This window comes from Palaemon carinicauda, chromosome 30 (assembly GCF_036898095.1).
Source record: "Palaemon carinicauda isolate YSFRI2023 chromosome 30, ASM3689809v2, whole genome shotgun sequence".
In the NCBI taxonomy this organism is placed as follows: Eukaryota; Metazoa; Arthropoda; class Malacostraca; order Decapoda; family Palaemonidae; genus Palaemon; species Palaemon carinicauda.
This window is the reverse complement of record NC_090754.1, coordinates 45,203,735-45,221,029: the sequence shown is the minus strand read 5'-3', so window position 1 is coordinate 45,221,029 and position 17,295 is coordinate 45,203,735. Positions and strand designations below refer to the sequence as shown.

General features: G+C 41.5%; 1 protein-coding gene across 1 annotated transcript in view; it reads right to left on the bottom strand.

Moving 5' to 3' along the window:
* The window catches only part of LOC137623072 (E3 ubiquitin-protein ligase MARCHF6), a 54,276-nt gene extending 37,658 nt beyond the window's left edge, over positions 1-16,618 (bottom strand). Inside the window, exons 1-5 of the mRNA XM_068353715.1 lie at positions 16,489-16,618; positions 3,549-3,719; positions 2,813-3,029; positions 2,437-2,578; positions 1,440-1,614 (exon numbers count right to left, since the gene is read on the bottom strand). Of these exons, the coding sequence (XP_068209816.1) occupies positions 1,440-1,614; positions 2,437-2,578; positions 2,813-3,029; positions 3,549-3,719; positions 16,489-16,513 (730 nt within the window). The 5' untranslated portion in view covers positions 16,514-16,618. The remainder of the gene's footprint in view (positions 1-1,439; positions 1,615-2,436; positions 2,579-2,812; positions 3,030-3,548; positions 3,720-16,488) is intronic.
* Between the last annotated feature and the right edge of the window lie 677 nt (positions 16,619-17,295).

Below are 17,295 nucleotides of genomic sequence, written 5' to 3'. Positions count from 1 at the left end.
TTAAAAAGTTCCTTTAAAATAGAATTTAAAACATTTAAGCTAAGAAAGAATGAACAAAACGTTAGAATCGATTTACTCTTACTGCAAAGTGAAACCGTGATACACTCTCTCTATCGTAACGATAGAGCGCATGTTGAACGTCCTGAACGTCAACAACTGCGTAGTCTAAAAAACTAAACGTTAGTTCATCTTTGAAAACAGTACGAAGACTATCAAAGAAATTCTTTCATAAAACATTAAATTTAAAAATTTTTTAAATTCTTTAAAGGCTAAATACGATATAACGGGCTCAACGTTGATTAACTTCGGTTCCAAGTTAGGACCGCCTACTATCAGGAAAGGTCGCATATAAACAAAACAAAAAAATTTATTTTTATATGTTTATAATAAATGGAAAGTTAATCGAAGAGGCCTAATAATGGCGGAGAGATATAAAATATATAGATCTATAACGTGTTAAGCAAAATTACTAAAAAACCTAAACACACTTCCGTCTAAGGGAAGGGTCGGCCATTTAAAAGTGAAAGAGTCCATACTCTCTTTGTCACCATAATTAAATCTATCCAAAACGATTTCAAGTTTTGAGATGAAGATAAAACCCCTGCATAGCGAAAGCTCAAAACTAGAATAGTGTACTTCACCAAATAGTTGTGAAAACAAATCCAGTTAGTAACAGCGTATTAGTAGGTCTTGCCGGTAGCCCGACAGAGAGAAAATTGGTTCTTTGTTTACTTGGAGTACTAAGTACCTGCTCGACAGATGGCGCTGTTGATGTACACCCCCACCTGCATAGCGATCGCTGGCGTATTTTGACCGTAGGTTTTTCTGTCGAGCAACAGAGTTGCAGCTATATGATCACCGGCTAAGTTTAATATTGAAAAAGAAACTTTCATATCCCGAAGTATTACTTACATTAATTTTCAACCCATTTATTATGTTTGAACTTAATTCTTTGTGAGCTTCTGCGATCAAATTTCTAACTAGGAATGACAATTTTTGCCAATGGGCAATTAGGGACCCTAATTCTACAGAAGAAATTATGGACAATACCTCTATCACCCTTTGTTTTGTGTCCAAAGAAAACTATTTCCTGCTAAACTGCCTCCATCTAATTTTGGTGAAGAGATGAGAAAGAATTGAGGTAGTCTTCTAGCATTAAATTTATTTTTAGCTCTGAAGGAAAGTAAAAAGGGAACGTGTAATCATGGCCAATACAACAGGGAAACTTAGAAACACAATTTATCTGGCGTGGTAGTTCTTGCTGCTTACCACTCAGCTCTAGAAGGTTCCATTCTTTTGCTAAGGGCATATATTTATTGAAGGGAAAGAAAATGGGAACATTTTAAAATTTTACAGCTAAGTGTCGATTAAACAGAGCTCCTGGAGAAGAAACAATATGAACATCAGGGGAGGTCCATAGAAATAAAACAAGAACAAACCTTCAGCTATATTTTGATTAGCGGGAACAGCTGCTAGTGCTTGATTAGCCTGATCTTGTCCACCTTCAGGATTTGGAGCTTCTAATGGTGGAGGGGCTGCATTATCATTGACAGGATGTGCTGCTACATCCCCATTCACTTGATTAACCACACCAAAGTTCCCATGTCCTTCATGCTTTAATGTAGCAAAAAAAAAAAAAGCAATCACACAATGGCATATGATATACAATTATCTAAAGATATGAATTTTTTTTTTACAAGAATTGCTAATCTTACCCCCCCCCCCCACAAACAAAAATTCCTCCTAACAGAATAAATGCAAAACCTAAAAGCACTTCATTAAACACACAAGTACTGTACTTACAGGATGCAAATACTGTATAAATTAATATGTGTACTCCCTAAGCTCACAGCTTAGGGAGTTTGGTTGAAAAAAAAAACAATTCTAAGTTAAAAACCATGCAGATTCATATCTGTTAAATGAAATAACATATTAATCAATACTTTCTTATCATCTGTATCATTTCACAACTTTTCTGAAACTATCGATGTAACTGTATTACTGTACCAGGATGATTAAATAATATGATAAAATATAAAATACAAGGACCGTATATAATTAATTTCTCAGATATGTTCATCAGTATTCTTACAATACAGTACATGATATTTAAAATAAAATGACTTCAAAAGACTTTCATATAAAGAGGTGAAATCAAAGTTTTTATTTCAATTGTCGAAGTTCTTCCTTCCTTTAAATGAATAACACATAAATTCCAGTAGGTTTACTAAAGTATATTATGACTGTATAATAGAGTTTTTCATTAGCAAGCTAGAGTACAGCTTAATTTCTAAACCATACCAATAAAATAAAAGGAGAAAAGTCTATCTAATAGAATTCTGAGAGTAAGGGATTGTAAATTTATGAAGTGAAAAATTCACTTATCACTTCCAAACACATGAACACTTAGAACTAATAAGTATGAAAAACACTTACTTCATGTTGTACATCTTGATCAAGCCAATCAGGCCCTCCCCCATGAAGTATCTGTTCCCGAAGCCAGACTAGACTGATAAATGCACTTAGTGTACACGTGACCACAAAGCATCCATGGAAGATATCGGAAACTAAGTTATCGCTGTAAAACAAATGTTAATTCAATGGATGGTAAACAAAAAAATGTGGATGCAATAATCTTGAAATAATTTTAAAACAATTATAACAGGCAATATAAAGACATTTCTGGGATACTGTACATTGCACACTAGAGACATGAAAAGATTGTGCTGTAAGTATAATTCAAATTGACAGTACAGAACAATAGTTCCTACAAAATCTGCATAGAATAAAGACAACTTGAAACTTCACTTACGTTGAAAGCATATCTAAGGGTAAAGTAAGGACTGAAGACACTGAACCAGTAAATAGACACCGATATATTCTGCACGCTGTGAGGGGAACTACCCCTAGCCAAGCTACTGCCACCAGTGTGTAATGTAGCCAGTAACGCACAGCTGTCCCCATACTTCGAGCCAAACCAGAGAGTATATCTGCTATAGGTAATCTCTTTGGCATGTCTGGAGAATATACTGGATAAAATATTTGAATTAGACTCAATTTCAATGCATAAATTTTAATAATTATATAAGCATAAAAAGAGAACTAGTTTTGAATCTGAAAAATTCAAATAACTAGTCTTTAACTGTTTTTTATTTCATACACAGCTATAGTGAGCAAAATTTCCTAATATTTATAATACACAACTAAAAAATTGGAAACCCAACCTTATGGATATTTTGTAAATATTTGGAACTGGTTATTAATCTATTATAATACTAAGAAATACATAAATAAAAAAGTTACATTAAATCATGCTATATTCATAATCTACTGTACTTCATAAGCATACCCTGGTAACAGGCTTTTAAGGCCTTACATACCACATCAAGGAATGTAACCCAATAAAAGTGTACGTAAACCTAAGTATGCTGTACTGTACTGAGAAACTTACTGTATATTGTAATTTAATTACCATTCTCTTTATTTTTAAATACTTGAATTATCTATAGTAAAAAAATGTTTATTTACATAAATTGTAATTTGCTTACTTGGTGTAAAATGAAATCGATGTTTGCAGAGTTCGCAATATTCTTTCCTTGAGTAACGTAGCCATTGTACTAGACAATCTTGATGGATGAATTTAATACTACCAGTACAAATGCATGGATGGAAGAGTGGCCGGTCACTTGAACCTTCACACCTGCACACTCGACATATATCTGTCATGAAATCAAACACATTAATAGCCATGAAAAATAAAATGACAAATTTCAAATAATTTGTATACACACCTGGAGCTCTTTATGTAGGAGTATTATTTCAGCGATAGCTAAAACCAGCTGTCAAGGCTTTTGCTTGGTTTAACTACCCTCCACTAGTTAGCAGAGGAGGGTGGTAAGAATAGACCAACCACCCTGCTCGCACCTGCACTAGTAAACAACCGTCACTTTACAATGGTGGCAGGACTTCCCTGAGTAAGGTGATGGCGGGAGTAGTTTGTGCTAGGAGTAGAATTTAGCAATGTAATATGACCAGTTAAGCGTAATTTTGGAGCTAAGCCCCTCACTTAGACATTGCCCAACTAAATCCACCTCGCCTGGAGAACGGGGATATAACAATATATAAACATATATCAGGATACACAAAGGGCATGGTACCAACCTGCAATCAGAGGTGCTCAGCTTGCAAGTTCCTCAAATGCTTAACCCCAAGAGAGGAGAGGGTGAAATAGGAAGGGGCCAGTCAGTCACATATTCATCCTAGACTTACTTGTGGGTAATATCTGCCCTCGATCGACTGCTACTTGTCCTACAAGGGAGCTGAGGTGTTATTGTGCATCCACCACAGGACTTTCGTTGAATGTATTCAGGTTCCTGTGGGTCATGTCTTGCAGGTAGTGGGTAGTGAATGTTGCTTGCCGTTTCCACACGCTCACTTGTAGAACCTGCGTCACAGAGAAATTCTTTTGAATGCCCGGGATGTGCTGACACCCCTACCATTGTGAGCAAGGGGACGACGACTGGTGGGTGAGGAGCCTGGTTGTATGGCTTTCGATTACCTACTGTATATGATCCAGGAAGAGTTCTTTGTAATCTTCCTCTTAGTTTTCTCCGTGCTCACAAACAGCCTGCTGATCTGAGGGCAGGCTCTGGAGGTTCTTCGGGACCTACCCCTCACAAAGCTCCACGAGCTTTGTTGTGCCAAACAGGCACCACATAAGCAATAACTCCGAAGTTATAACAGACGAGTATCTTCTTCTTGATAAGAGATGGAAACCCTGAGGCGAAGGACCCAAAGGGCCTGGCCCCGAAGCTCGTTGTGCCCTACAGGTATGATGTAGGTAATAACCAGAAGAGTTATCTCCTACAAGACTCGTCGACGGGCATCACCATCTGTGGCAAAAACCCAGAAGGGAAATTGCGCATCAAACTCATTTTGTACTCTTGGGGATAACGGTAAGGAGCAGGAACTGCAAGCAGTCGCCTGAATTTGTCATCGCCAAGCTTCGACGAGCTACAGTACGGTATTGCTCTGAAGAGCAAGAGCAGTGCATGGACAAATCTAATTGCCCCCTGAGGGACGTCTCATAGGTGCTGATTAAACCATTTGTTGTTTTCGACTTTGTCGTTGCAGGAAAGGAGGGCGGAGACTACTACCAAAGAGACCGTTGAACTTAGAAGAAGGTACCCATACCTAGGCATCAACCCCCTCTGGCGCCCATGAATCACGCCACCCAAAGCCTACCACACCTTGGGTCAGTTTGAAGATAGCCACGACCAATGGCTAACATCCTTTCCCATTTGTGCCCGTGCTAAAAGCTAAGAACTTGTATTTTTGTTGCATGTTAACGTAACTTATATTGGTCTCCCTTTGCTGATAGTCTCGTAAACGCCCTAACCTAGATTTGTATTAAATACCTGTAAGAGCACTCATTAAGTATTTATTTAAAGAAAGTGACATTTTAATGACTTTTTACTGACTTTCGTCGCTACCACTGATAATTTACTTGTTGAAGTTAGAAAGTGCTCAATGAACTTTGTACTCTCCAATTCAAATACATGTAGTTGAAAGAATGGAATCGCATCTGTCTTATCCCTGTCTCCTTGATTTATTATGAATTAATTGTTTGCCCATGGTTTGGGACAAATAAATAGAAAACCTTCAGGTGAAGCCAGTCTCTCCCACGGACAGGAAAGGCATCCAACACCTGTTGCCACTGTCAGCAATTCTCTCTGCAAGCTGGAAGACTGCTGGACAGTGGCTGGTGGAGGGGAACTCTCCCTCAGAAGGGAAAATACCCCAATATCTGGTGAAGGTTAACTCTCCCTCGAAGGGAAAGTCGTCCAACACATGGAGGTGGACCTCTGGGCAGTGCTCTCTGCTTCCTGTCAACAAGCTGTGTTCAAGATGAAGGTCAGCATTGAGTGCTCCCTGTTAAACATATCTGAAGCTAGTTTCTGGGTTCATCCCAAACGGGATGACCCCAACTGGAAACCCAGAAGGGAACCAGTCTACCACTGCTCTTGTTCCTGCTCAAGAGCTGCAAGAACGAAGGTGAGCAGAAACAAAGTGCTGCAGTAAACTGTAACACCCTCAGAAACCATTTCTTAGTAGGAAGACCCGAAAGCCCCAAGGAAGGTAAGGGGTTGCAGCCGTGGTGACTACCATTGCTTCACTAAGAGAAGCGATGGAGTCCGAGTCACCAACTGAAAAGAAAATGGCATTTTTTCAAACTTTAGGCCAGTTGCTTTTAATCATAAGCTGGTTACAAAGTTTTGACGTGAGAGCAAGAACACGCCTTAACTCTACGGAGCCAAAATAAAGAGTGACGGTTGATTACTAGTGCTGGTGTGAGCAGGGTGGTTGGTCTACCCCCTTCACCAACTAGTGTAGGGTAGTTATTATTATTATCATTATCATTATTATAATTATTATTATTACTAGCCAAACTACAACCTTAGTTGGAAAAGCAAGATGCTATAAACCCAAGGGCTCCAATAGGGAAAAATAGCCCAGTGAGGTAAGGAAATAAGGAAATAAATAAATGATGAGAACAAATTAACAATAAATCATTCTAAACAGTAACAACGTTAAAACAGATATGTCAGATATAAACTATAAAAAGACTTATGTCAGCCTGTTCAACATAAAAACATTTGCTCCAACTTTGAACTTTTGAAGTTCTTCTGATTCAACTACCCAATTAGGAAGATCATTCCACAACTTGGTCACAGTTGGAATAAAACTTCTAGAATACTGTGTAGTATTGAGCCTCACGATGGAGAAGGCCTGGCTATTAGAATTAACTGCCTGCCTAGTGTTACGAACAGGATAGAATTGTCCAGGGAGATCTCAGAGAAGCTTTAATGGCTGGTTTCCGCTATCACCGAAATAATGCTCCTACGTAAAGACAGTAAGGTTTGTATATAGTGCCAGAACAAATTAGATATAAAATGTTATTTTCATTAGTAAAATAAATTTTTGAATATACTTACCCGATAATCATGTAGCTGTCAACTCCGTTGCCCGACAGAATTCTATGGGAGGGATACGCCAGCTATCACTATACTAGAAGGGGGTGTACTCACCAGCGCCACCTGTGGCCAGGTACTGCAGTACTTCTTGTTGACACCACCTCACTTTTTCCTCGGTCCACTGGTTCTCTATGGGGAGGAAGGGTGGGTCAATTAAATCATGATTATCGGGTAAGTATATTCAAAAATTTATTTTACTAATGAAAATAACATTTTTCAATATTAAACTTACCCGATAATCATGTAGCTGATTCACACCCAGGGGGGTGGGTGAAAAACCAGTGTACATGACTAAAGGATAGCTAAGTATCCCGTATTTCATATAATCAGTTATTCAGAATAACAATGAAATAATAAGTACCTGGTAAGGAAGTCGACTTGAACCGTTACTCTGCCTTTAATAAGTTCGTCTTCCTTACTGAGCGCAGCGTTCCTCTTAGGAGGCTGAATCAACTCAAAGGTGCTAAAGTATACAGGGCTGCAACCCATACTAAAGGACCTCTACACAACCTTTAACCCAGGCGCTTCTCAAGAATGAATTGACCACCCGCCAAATCAAAAAGGATGCGGAAGGCTTCTTAGCCTACCGTAACAACCCAAAAACAACAATAAAAGCATTCAAGAGAAAGGTTAAAAAAGGTTATGGGATTAAGGGAATGTAGTGGCTGAGCCCTCACCTACTACTGCACTCGCTGCTACGAATGGTCCCAGGGTGTAGCAGTTCTCGTAAAGAGACTGGACATCTTTAAGATAAAATGATGCAAACACTGACTTGCTCCTCCAATAAGTTGCATCCATAATGCTCTGCAGAGAACGGTTCTTATTAAAGGCCATCGAAGTGGCTACGGCTCTCACTTCGTGGGTCCTTACCTTCAGCAAAGCAAGGTCTTCATCCTTCATGAGAGAATGGGCTTCTCTAATCAGAAGCCTTAAATAATACGAAACTCCGTTTTTGGACATGGGCATCGAAGGTTTCTTGATTGCACACCATAAGGCTTCTGACTGTCCTCGTATAGGTTTTGACCTATTAAGATAATATTTCAGAGCTCTGACAGGGCAAAGAACTCTTTCTAGCTCGTTACCCACCATGTTGGAAAGGCTAGGGATTTCAAACGATCTAGGCCAAGGACGTGAAGGAAGTTCATTCTTAGCTAAAAATCCGAGCTGTAAAGAACATGTTGCAGATTCGGATGTGAACCCAATGTTCTTGCTGAAGGCGTGAACCTCACTAACTCTTTTAGCTGTTGCAAGGCAGACGAGGAAAAGTGTCTTGAGGGTAAGGTCCTTGAAGGAAGCTGACTGGAGAGGTTCGAACCTAGGAGACATAAGGAACCTTAAGACTACGTCTAGATTCCAGCCTGGAGTGGATAAACGACGTTCTTTAGAAGTCTCGAAAGATTTAAGAATGTCTTGAAGGTCCTTGTTGGAAGAAAGGTCCAAACCTCTGTGGCGGAGAACTGAAGCCAACATACTTCTGTACCCTTTAATCGTAGGAGCCGAAAGGGATCTCTCATTCCTTAGATGTAATAGGAAGTCAGCTATTTGGGTTACAGAGGTATTGGTAGAGGAAACTGCATTGGCTCTACACCAGCTTCGGAAGACTTCCCACTTGGATTGGTAGACTCTACGAGTGGATACCCTCCTTGCTCTGGCAATCGCTCTGGCTGCCTCCTTCGAAAAGCCTCTAGCTCTAGCGAATCTTTCGACAGTCTGAAGGCAGTCAGACGAAGAGCGTGGAGGTTTGGGTGTACCTTGTCTACGTGAGGTTGACGTAGAAGGTCCACTCTTAGAGGGAGAGTCCTGGGAACGTCGACCAGCCATTGTAGTACCTCTGTGAACCATTCTCTTGCAGGCCAAAGGGGAGCAACCAGCGTCAGCCGTGTCCCTTCGTGCGAAACAAACTTCTGAATGACTCTGTTGATGATCTTGAACGGTGGGAATGCGTAAAGGTCGAGATGGGACCAATTCAGCAGAAAAGCATCCACATGAACTGCTGCTGGGTCTGGAACTGGGGAACAGTACAAAGGAAGCCTTTTGGTCATGGAGGTGGCAAACAGATCTATCGTAGGTTGACCCCACAAGGTCCAAAGTCTGTTGCACACGCTCTTGTGAAGGATCCATTCCGTGGAGATGACTTGATCTTTTCTGCTTAGGCGATCTGCTGAGACGTTCATGCTGCCCTGAATGAACCTCGTTACTAGAGTGAGGTTTAGACTTCTTGACCAAATGAGGAGGTCCCTTGCTATCTCGTACAGGTTCCTCGAATGGGTCCCTCCCTGCTTGGAGATGTAAGCTAAGGCTGTGGTGTTGTCTGAGTTCACCTCCACCACCTTGCCTAGCAGGAGGGACTTGAAGTTCATTAGGGCCAAATGAACTGCCAGCAGCTCCTTGCAGTTGATGTGGAGCGTTTCCTGTTCCCTGTTCCAAGTTCCCGAGCATTCCTGTCCGTTCAAGGTCGCGCCCCAGCCCGAGTCTGATGCATCCGAGAAGAGATGAAGATTGGGGGTCTGAATCGCTAACGATAGGCCCTCCTTGAGAAGGAGGTTGGTCTTCCACCACAAGAGAGTGGTCTTCATCTCTTTGGTGACAGGAATAGAGACTGCTTCGAGCGTCAAATCCTTGTCCCAATGAGCTGCTAGATGGAATTGGAGAGGGCGGAGGTGGAGTCTCCCTAACTCGACGAACAGGGCTAACGATGACAGGGTCCCTATTAGGCTCATCCACTGTCTCACCGAGCAACTGTTCCTCTTCAGCATGCTCAGGATGCATTCTAGGGCTTGGCTTATCCTTGGGGCCGATGGAAAAGCCCGAAAATCCTGACTCCGAATCTCCATTCCCAGGTAAACAATGGATTGAGAGGGAATGAGCTGGGACTTTTCTAAGTTGACTAATAGACCCAGTTCCTTGGTCAAGTCTAAAGTCCAGTTGAGACTCTCCAGACAGCGACGACTCGTGGGGGCTCTCAACAGCCAGTCGTCTAAATAAAGGGAGGCTCTGATGTTCGATAAGTGGAGGAATTTTGCAATATTCCTCATCAGAAGCGTAAACACCATAGGAGCTGTGCTTAGGCCAAAACACAGGGCTTGGAATTGGAACACAACCTTTCCAAAAACGAATCTCAGGAAAGGTTGGGAGTCTGGATGAATAGGAACGTGAAAGTAAGCGTCTTTCAGATCCAACGAGACCATCCAGTCCTCCTGCCTGACCGCTGCTAGGACCGACTTCGTCGTCTCCATAGTGAACGTCTGCTTGGTGACATAAGCATTGAGCGCGCTGACGTCCAGCACCGGTCTCCAACCTCCTGTCTTCTTGGCCACCAGAAAGAGACGGTTGTAGAAGCCCGGGGATTGATGGTCCCGGACTATAACCACTGCCTTCTTCTGTAACAAGAGCGACACCTCCTGGTGTAACGCTAGCCTCTTGTCCTTTTCCTTGTAGTTGGGAGAGAGGTTGATGGGAGAAGTGGTCAGAGGGGGTTTGCGGCAGAATGGTATCCTGTAACCCTCCCTTAGCCACCTGACAGACTGGGCGTCTGCACCTCTTCTTTTCCAAGCTTGCCAGAAGGTCTTGAGTCTGGCTCCTACTGCTTTCTGGAGAGGAGGAGAATCAGTGTTTGCCTTTTGAAGTCTTGGGACCTTTCCTAGACCTGCTCCTGGAAGAGTCTGGACGGGAGCTTCCTCGGCTGGGGGCTCTGCCACGAAAGGGCGGAATAAACCTTGTAGCAGGAGTATCAGCCACTGGGGTGCGGTAAGTCCTGGGAACTGAGGGAGCAACCTTAGCCTTACGAGCTGAAGAGGCCACAAGATCATGAGTGTCCTTTTGAATCAGGGCCGCAGACAAATCCTTGATAAGCTCTTCGGGGAACAAGAACTTAGAAAGCGGAGCAAAAAGGAGTTGGGACCTTTGACAAGGTGTGATGCTGGAAGAAAGAAAGGTGCAAAGTTGCTCCCTTTTCTTAAGAACTCCTGAAACAAACATTGATGCAAGCTCGCCGGACCCATCCCGAATTGCTTTATCCATGCAGGACATTATAAGCATGGCTGAGTCCTTGTCCGCAGGGGAGGTCTTCTTGCTCAAGGCCCCCAGGCACCAGTCAAGAAAATTGAAAATCTCAAAGGCACGAAACACACCCTTTAAGAAGTGGTCTAAGTCGGAAAAAGTCCAGCAGACCTTAGAGCGCCTCATCGCTGATCTACGAGGAGAGTCGACCAAACTTGAGAAGTCAGCCTGGGCAGAGGCAGGGACTCCCAAGCCTGGTTCCTCTCCTGTGGCATACCATACGCCCGCCTTAGAAGTGAGCTTAGTAGGTGGGAACATAAAGGAAGTCTTCCCTAGTTGCTGTTTGGACTGCAACCAATCCCCTAATATTCTTAAAGCTCTCTTAGAGGATCTAGCAAAGACGAGCTTAGTATAGGCTGACTTTACAGGTTGCATGCCCAGCGAAAACTCAGATGGAGGAGAGCGGGGGGTAGCAGAAACAAAATGGTCCGGGTATACCTCTCTGAAAAGAGCCAGGACCTTACGAAAGTCAATGGGTAGAGGGGAAGACTTGGGTTCCTCCACGTCCGAAGAGGGATCAAGGTGCGCAGCTTCCTCCTCAGAAACCTCATCACCAGAGTGTAGCGAAGTGAGAGGTAAAGTAACAACGGTATGCTGAACAGCAGAATCTAAACAAGCGGGTGCAAAAACGCTTGTAGATTCATCCTCAAGTCTCTGCAGCGAGAGCTGAGGTGGCTGCCTCATGGATGGAAGAGGTTGTCGTACCTCAAGAGGTTGTTGCCTCGATGGTCTATCCGCAAGAGGAAGAGGAGGAAGTAAGGCATAAGACTCCTGCTCCCATTGTTGAGGTTGTCTTAAGGAAGGCTGAGGTTGCTGCACACCGCTGGAAACAGGCAACTCAGAACGCGGTAAGGTAGCCTGAGGAACCTCAACTTCGTACGCCTGGCAGACTGGACTGCGGTGAGGCGGAGCGCTCGCAGGAGGAGGTGTAACCTTCTCAGCCTGAAACTCTCGCATTAAGACCGCAAGCTGAGACTGCATGGACTGCAGCAAAGTCATTTTGGGGTCAGCAGACGCTAAGGTCTGTTGAGGCAAAGCCTTAACAGAAGATGAGGCCTGTTGAGGCATCGCCTTACCTCTCTTAGGAGGTGTGCAGTCACCTGATGACAGCGGAGAGTCAGAGCTAATCCAATGACTGCATCCAGGTTGTAGCACTCTTGAGGTCTGGACTCTACGTTTAAGAGGTCTTGAGACCTGAGTCCAGCGTTTTCTCCCCGACATTTCTTCTGCAGACGAGCAAAAAACGGGCTCAATCGTCTGCGGGTGGGAGTGACGGTCTCTGTTAGACACGCCCGCAACCACCGAGGATACTTCTGTGCGCCGATCAAGGCCTGCCGAACCCTTTTGCCCTTCGACATTGCTTCTCCCCTGGGCTTGGGAGCTTGCAAGAGGTCCCGGACTGGGAGGACGACTGGCACGCACAGAAGTACCCTCACGCACAACACTGACACTGACACTAGCACTCGGCACCGCACTGACACTAGCACTTGGCACAGCACTGGCACTATCACCTCCCACTGCACTTTTGACCTTAAGCTCTTTGACGTCTGCCAAGAGAGACTTATGGTCACTAACCACCGATTCCACTTTGTCACCTAAAGCCTGAATGGCACGCAAAACAACGGACATATCAGGTTGAGTACAAATAGTAGGTTCGGGGGTAGCCACTACAGGGGGAGGAAAAGGTTGAGGATCATGAGGTGAGGAAAAAAGCGAAGAGCGAGAAGAACTCCTCCTAACTCTCTCTCTCTCTAACTTGGTTGAATATTTAAGAAAACGAACAAATTCAAGTTCCGAAAGACCGGCGCATTCCTCACATCGATCTTCCAACTGACAGGGTCTTTCCCTACAGTCAGAACAAGCGGCGTGAGGATCAACCGAGGCCTTCGGAATACGCCTATTACAAGACCTACATCGTCTATGGGGTGGGGCTTGTGAAGGGTCAGACATCTTGAATCAAAGAGCTAGTCAAGGGGAATTCCAAATCAAGCAAAAGATCGTTACCATTAATCAAAAATAAAAGCTATCTAAGCTAATAGAAGTTTCCAGTATAGCGAATAGCTGCAAATTTTAGAGAAATACTTCACCAAACCGGGAACAATACTCCAAAATCATAAGCGTATCCAAGAACGTCTTGCCGGAAGCACGACAGAGGAAAAAGTGAGGTGGTGTCAACAAGAAGTACTGCAGTACCTGGCCACAGGTGGCGCTGGTGAGTACACCCCCTTCTAGTATAGTGATAGCTGGCGTATCCCTCCCGTAGAATTCTGTCGGGCAACGGAGTTGACAGCTACATGATTATCGGGTAAGTTTAATATTGAAAAATGTAATGTATAATACATACTGTATTGTGTAACAGTAAATACATTATACAAATCCCATGTACAATAAATAAGTAACCCATAAAGCCAGACCAGGGAAACTTTGGATGATGAATTTAAGAAGTACATCAGTGCCATACTATCTAGTAACAATAAACAAAATTATCAGTAAACCATTAATAAAGAAATACAAAACTATCATTACACAAGAGCAGCAACCTGTCAATATACAGTACATACCGTACACGTTAGAGTACAGTTTCGACAGAACCCAACCAATCATATAGTGACAGGATTATTCCTCTTTAATAAGAAAGAGCGGGTAGTTTGTAGCGCTACGGCCAAGCGTCCTAATTTGCTTATTATCGCTCCGACTGTTATCTTGTATAGAATAAAAACGTTTGGAAATAGTCTACGGATCTTAAATATGTGCTTAAACGCACACTTTTATGTTTTTTGCCGAAAACCTTAAATTACCTGAAAATTTGTGGCTCGAGTTCTTACTCCGGCCACGAATCTTCTCGCTCCCGTAGTAGGTAAGGGGGGGGGGTCCGGGGGGGCCAAGGCCCCCCTGGGTAAGGATACGGCTTTTAGCATAGGTTAGGTGGGTTTTTTAAGTTAGCTTCTCCCGCCAGAATCGTTTTTAGAACGACGGCCACAGTTCAGAATATTCCAGTTTTCTACGAACTCGATTTTAGAATGACGGCCACAGTCCACCCCACTTTATAATATTCCCATTTTCTATGAATGAAAACGGATCTGGCCGTCACCCTACAAAGGCTCCGAAAGAGCCATTCTTCTTGCATGCATCACCTGGATTAACTGCAGGTAATCCACTAACTTCTCATGCTTGTGAGTTTGTACTGATGTTAACCTCTCTTATTGGAATTTCCCCAAACCTTTTTTCTCAACAATCTTGACAGCTATTACCCCAAGTTCTATTTATAATCATTAACTATTTCACTTTCATATCTTTCTATTACTAATTCACCATATTTCTATTTTATCATTTTTTTTTCTTGTATATCACAGTAAAGGGCATTCATCACTGCTTCCGAATCTAACTTACGAATAACAAACTGCTTGTTTGCTGATGTGAACAGTATAGAAAATACATAAAAGTTATTTGTATTTTTCTTAAGATATGCAAACTAGTCTTTTACTTACAAGTATTCCCAACGTGAGCTGGAAAACGGTCAGTGAAACTTGGTACCAAGGTATTAATTTAATTGATGGCAAGTATATACTATAACTTTAAGTCAATTATGAAAAGTGATTTAAAGATAAGCTTAATATGAGACACTAATTTCTGAAACGGAAGAGTGCTTGCTATTTTGGGAGCAAAGATTTGTCAGTAATTTTAGCCTTCTGGAAGCATTGTAAATATTATATGTATTCTCTGAGCAAAGATGTGGCAGTAATGTTAGCCTTCTGGGAGCGTTGTGAACAATTTTTCTTTGTATGACTAACAGGGGCTGGGGTATTATATATACTAAAAATGTGAACAAAAATTTCTTTCTTGAAGTTCAATGTTTACTTCTGGGGGAACTAATTGTGTTACTGGGCATGCGTTGCTCGCATTCGTTTTTGGAAGCTTTTTGTTTTCTATATGGCGTAATGATTTAGCTGGTTTCCTGAACCAACTAAAAGCTTCCAAATATCTCTGCATATGTTCCCGGACATTGATTTTCAAAGGTCATTGTTTTTTCTTATCCTCTTCAGTTCCAGCATGATTAACATCCCAAGAAGACGTCAACAGGGGAATTAGATTTATTTTGAAATTTAGAGTAATTTCATCTATTTTGGTCATTGATTACAATCCAACCACTCTCTACTAGTATATATCTATTATTGCTCAAGTTGAAGTAAAAAATATCCACGAAATAAATGACCCCCAATTGTTGGCATGCACAGCTCATGCCAGAACAGGAGGAACAGCCAGGTACTGTAATGTTAATTCACAAGAGAAGCTTCAGCAGAGCAAAATCCATTTGCGGGACAATGTGAATCATAGGTAATAATATTTTAATTTCACACTACTTACATGAACAATATATTTTTCCAACTTTTCCTGCAATTTTGTTAAGCATTTTTTACCCTTAATATTACCAAAAATAACTCAATTTTGGTGATTCCCCACACGGGAAGTCATGTTTCCCACTGGGATCACTCATAACTATTATTATATAGGGAGGTATGGAAAACTTATGAAAGGGTGGTTTGCCTCAATAATCACGGTCATATATAAATAAAACACAAGATAAAGAGTAGGAATTAATACACGGTTCACGTATTTGGCAAGAAATTAACGTATCATATATTAACCAAAGCTAATACTGGCCTAAAACTGTACTTAACCTTAGGCTAAAATGTATATTTCAATAGGATCCACTAGGATGAACTAGCCTACGATAATTGTCATTTATAGCACAAGAATTTAACCCAAATGAGACTGGCCATGTTTAGCTTCCCTTCTTTAGCGTATTTCTTCAACAGCCTAAAATTATGACACTTCATAAATGTTAGCTTTGCCTAAGAAATATGGCAAGTACTGGCATTCCTTGAAGATTATTAGCCTTTGACCTAGTTTCCTAACTATTCCTTTCCAACCTTGTGTTTTAAACCTTGATAACGCTTGCCACATGGCTTAAGTCAAATGATATTAGGCATATATTAAAATGAGTTCGACCTTTGACAGGTCGAATTACCCCAATTTAACCTGAAGATCTAGATAAGAGACTTCGATCCTCCAGGAAAAGTTGGGACATTCCAATCGATCTAACAATGTAAAAGGAGGCAAATCTTTCGCAATTTTCAAAATTCACTAGGCCCAAATAATCATCGAGTCTCTGGCCCTGCACAGAGTGACACCAACGAATTAGGCCTAAAATTGTGATCCTACTTTTCAAGGTTGTTCGTTGGTCACTCTTACGTCACGTCAAAGTCAGTACTTTTCATTACACTTCATTACACACATTACACTTCACTCTTCCAAACATCTCAAGTGTCATCTCGAAAATGTTGACATGATAATAAAAAGCATGAGACGTGAAATACTGAATGGAAAATAATACCCTGGTTTTGAGAATCCTCCTCCATTTTCGTCCTTTACATACAGCAGTCAACACAACAAACAGCTGAGCATCAAATCTGCGTAGCCACCTCATGAACACATTCATAGATCGCCTACCTTTTTCACTTTTTTCTATTTTCTAGTGAAAGGGTAACTATTTAATCGGTTCCACCTTCTTATTAAAAGGAAAAAAACTACAAATTATAAATATCTCACAGTGTATTCTGGAAAGGGGATTAAATAACTAGTTTCATAAGTAATTAACAATCCATAAGTGTTATTGATATTGGATTGTTCAAATTATCTCTAGGAATGAGCTTTTTCACATCAGGTAAATTATTATTATTATTATTATTATTATTATTATTATTATTATTATTATTATTATTATTATTATTATTATTATTATTATTATTACTTCCTGGGCTATAATCCCAGTTGAAAAATCAGGATGCTATAATCCCAAAGGCTCCAACAGGAAAAAAATAGCGCAGTGAGGAAAGGAAATAAATAAACTACAAGAGAAATAATGAATATAAAATATTTTTAAAGCAGTAACAACATTGAAATAGAATTTTCATATATAGACTATAAAAACTTAAAAAGGAAAAAAAAAACAGAGGAAGAGAAATGATAGAAAAGTGCGCCCGAGTGTACCCTCAAGCAAGAGGACTCTACCCAAGGCAATGGCGACTTCTTAATCGTTTCTGTCAATGTCCTTAAAATAATAGCATTTTCCTTGCCCTGGTATTGTGGGAATTACCACAAAACCACACACACACACACACACACACACACACACACACAC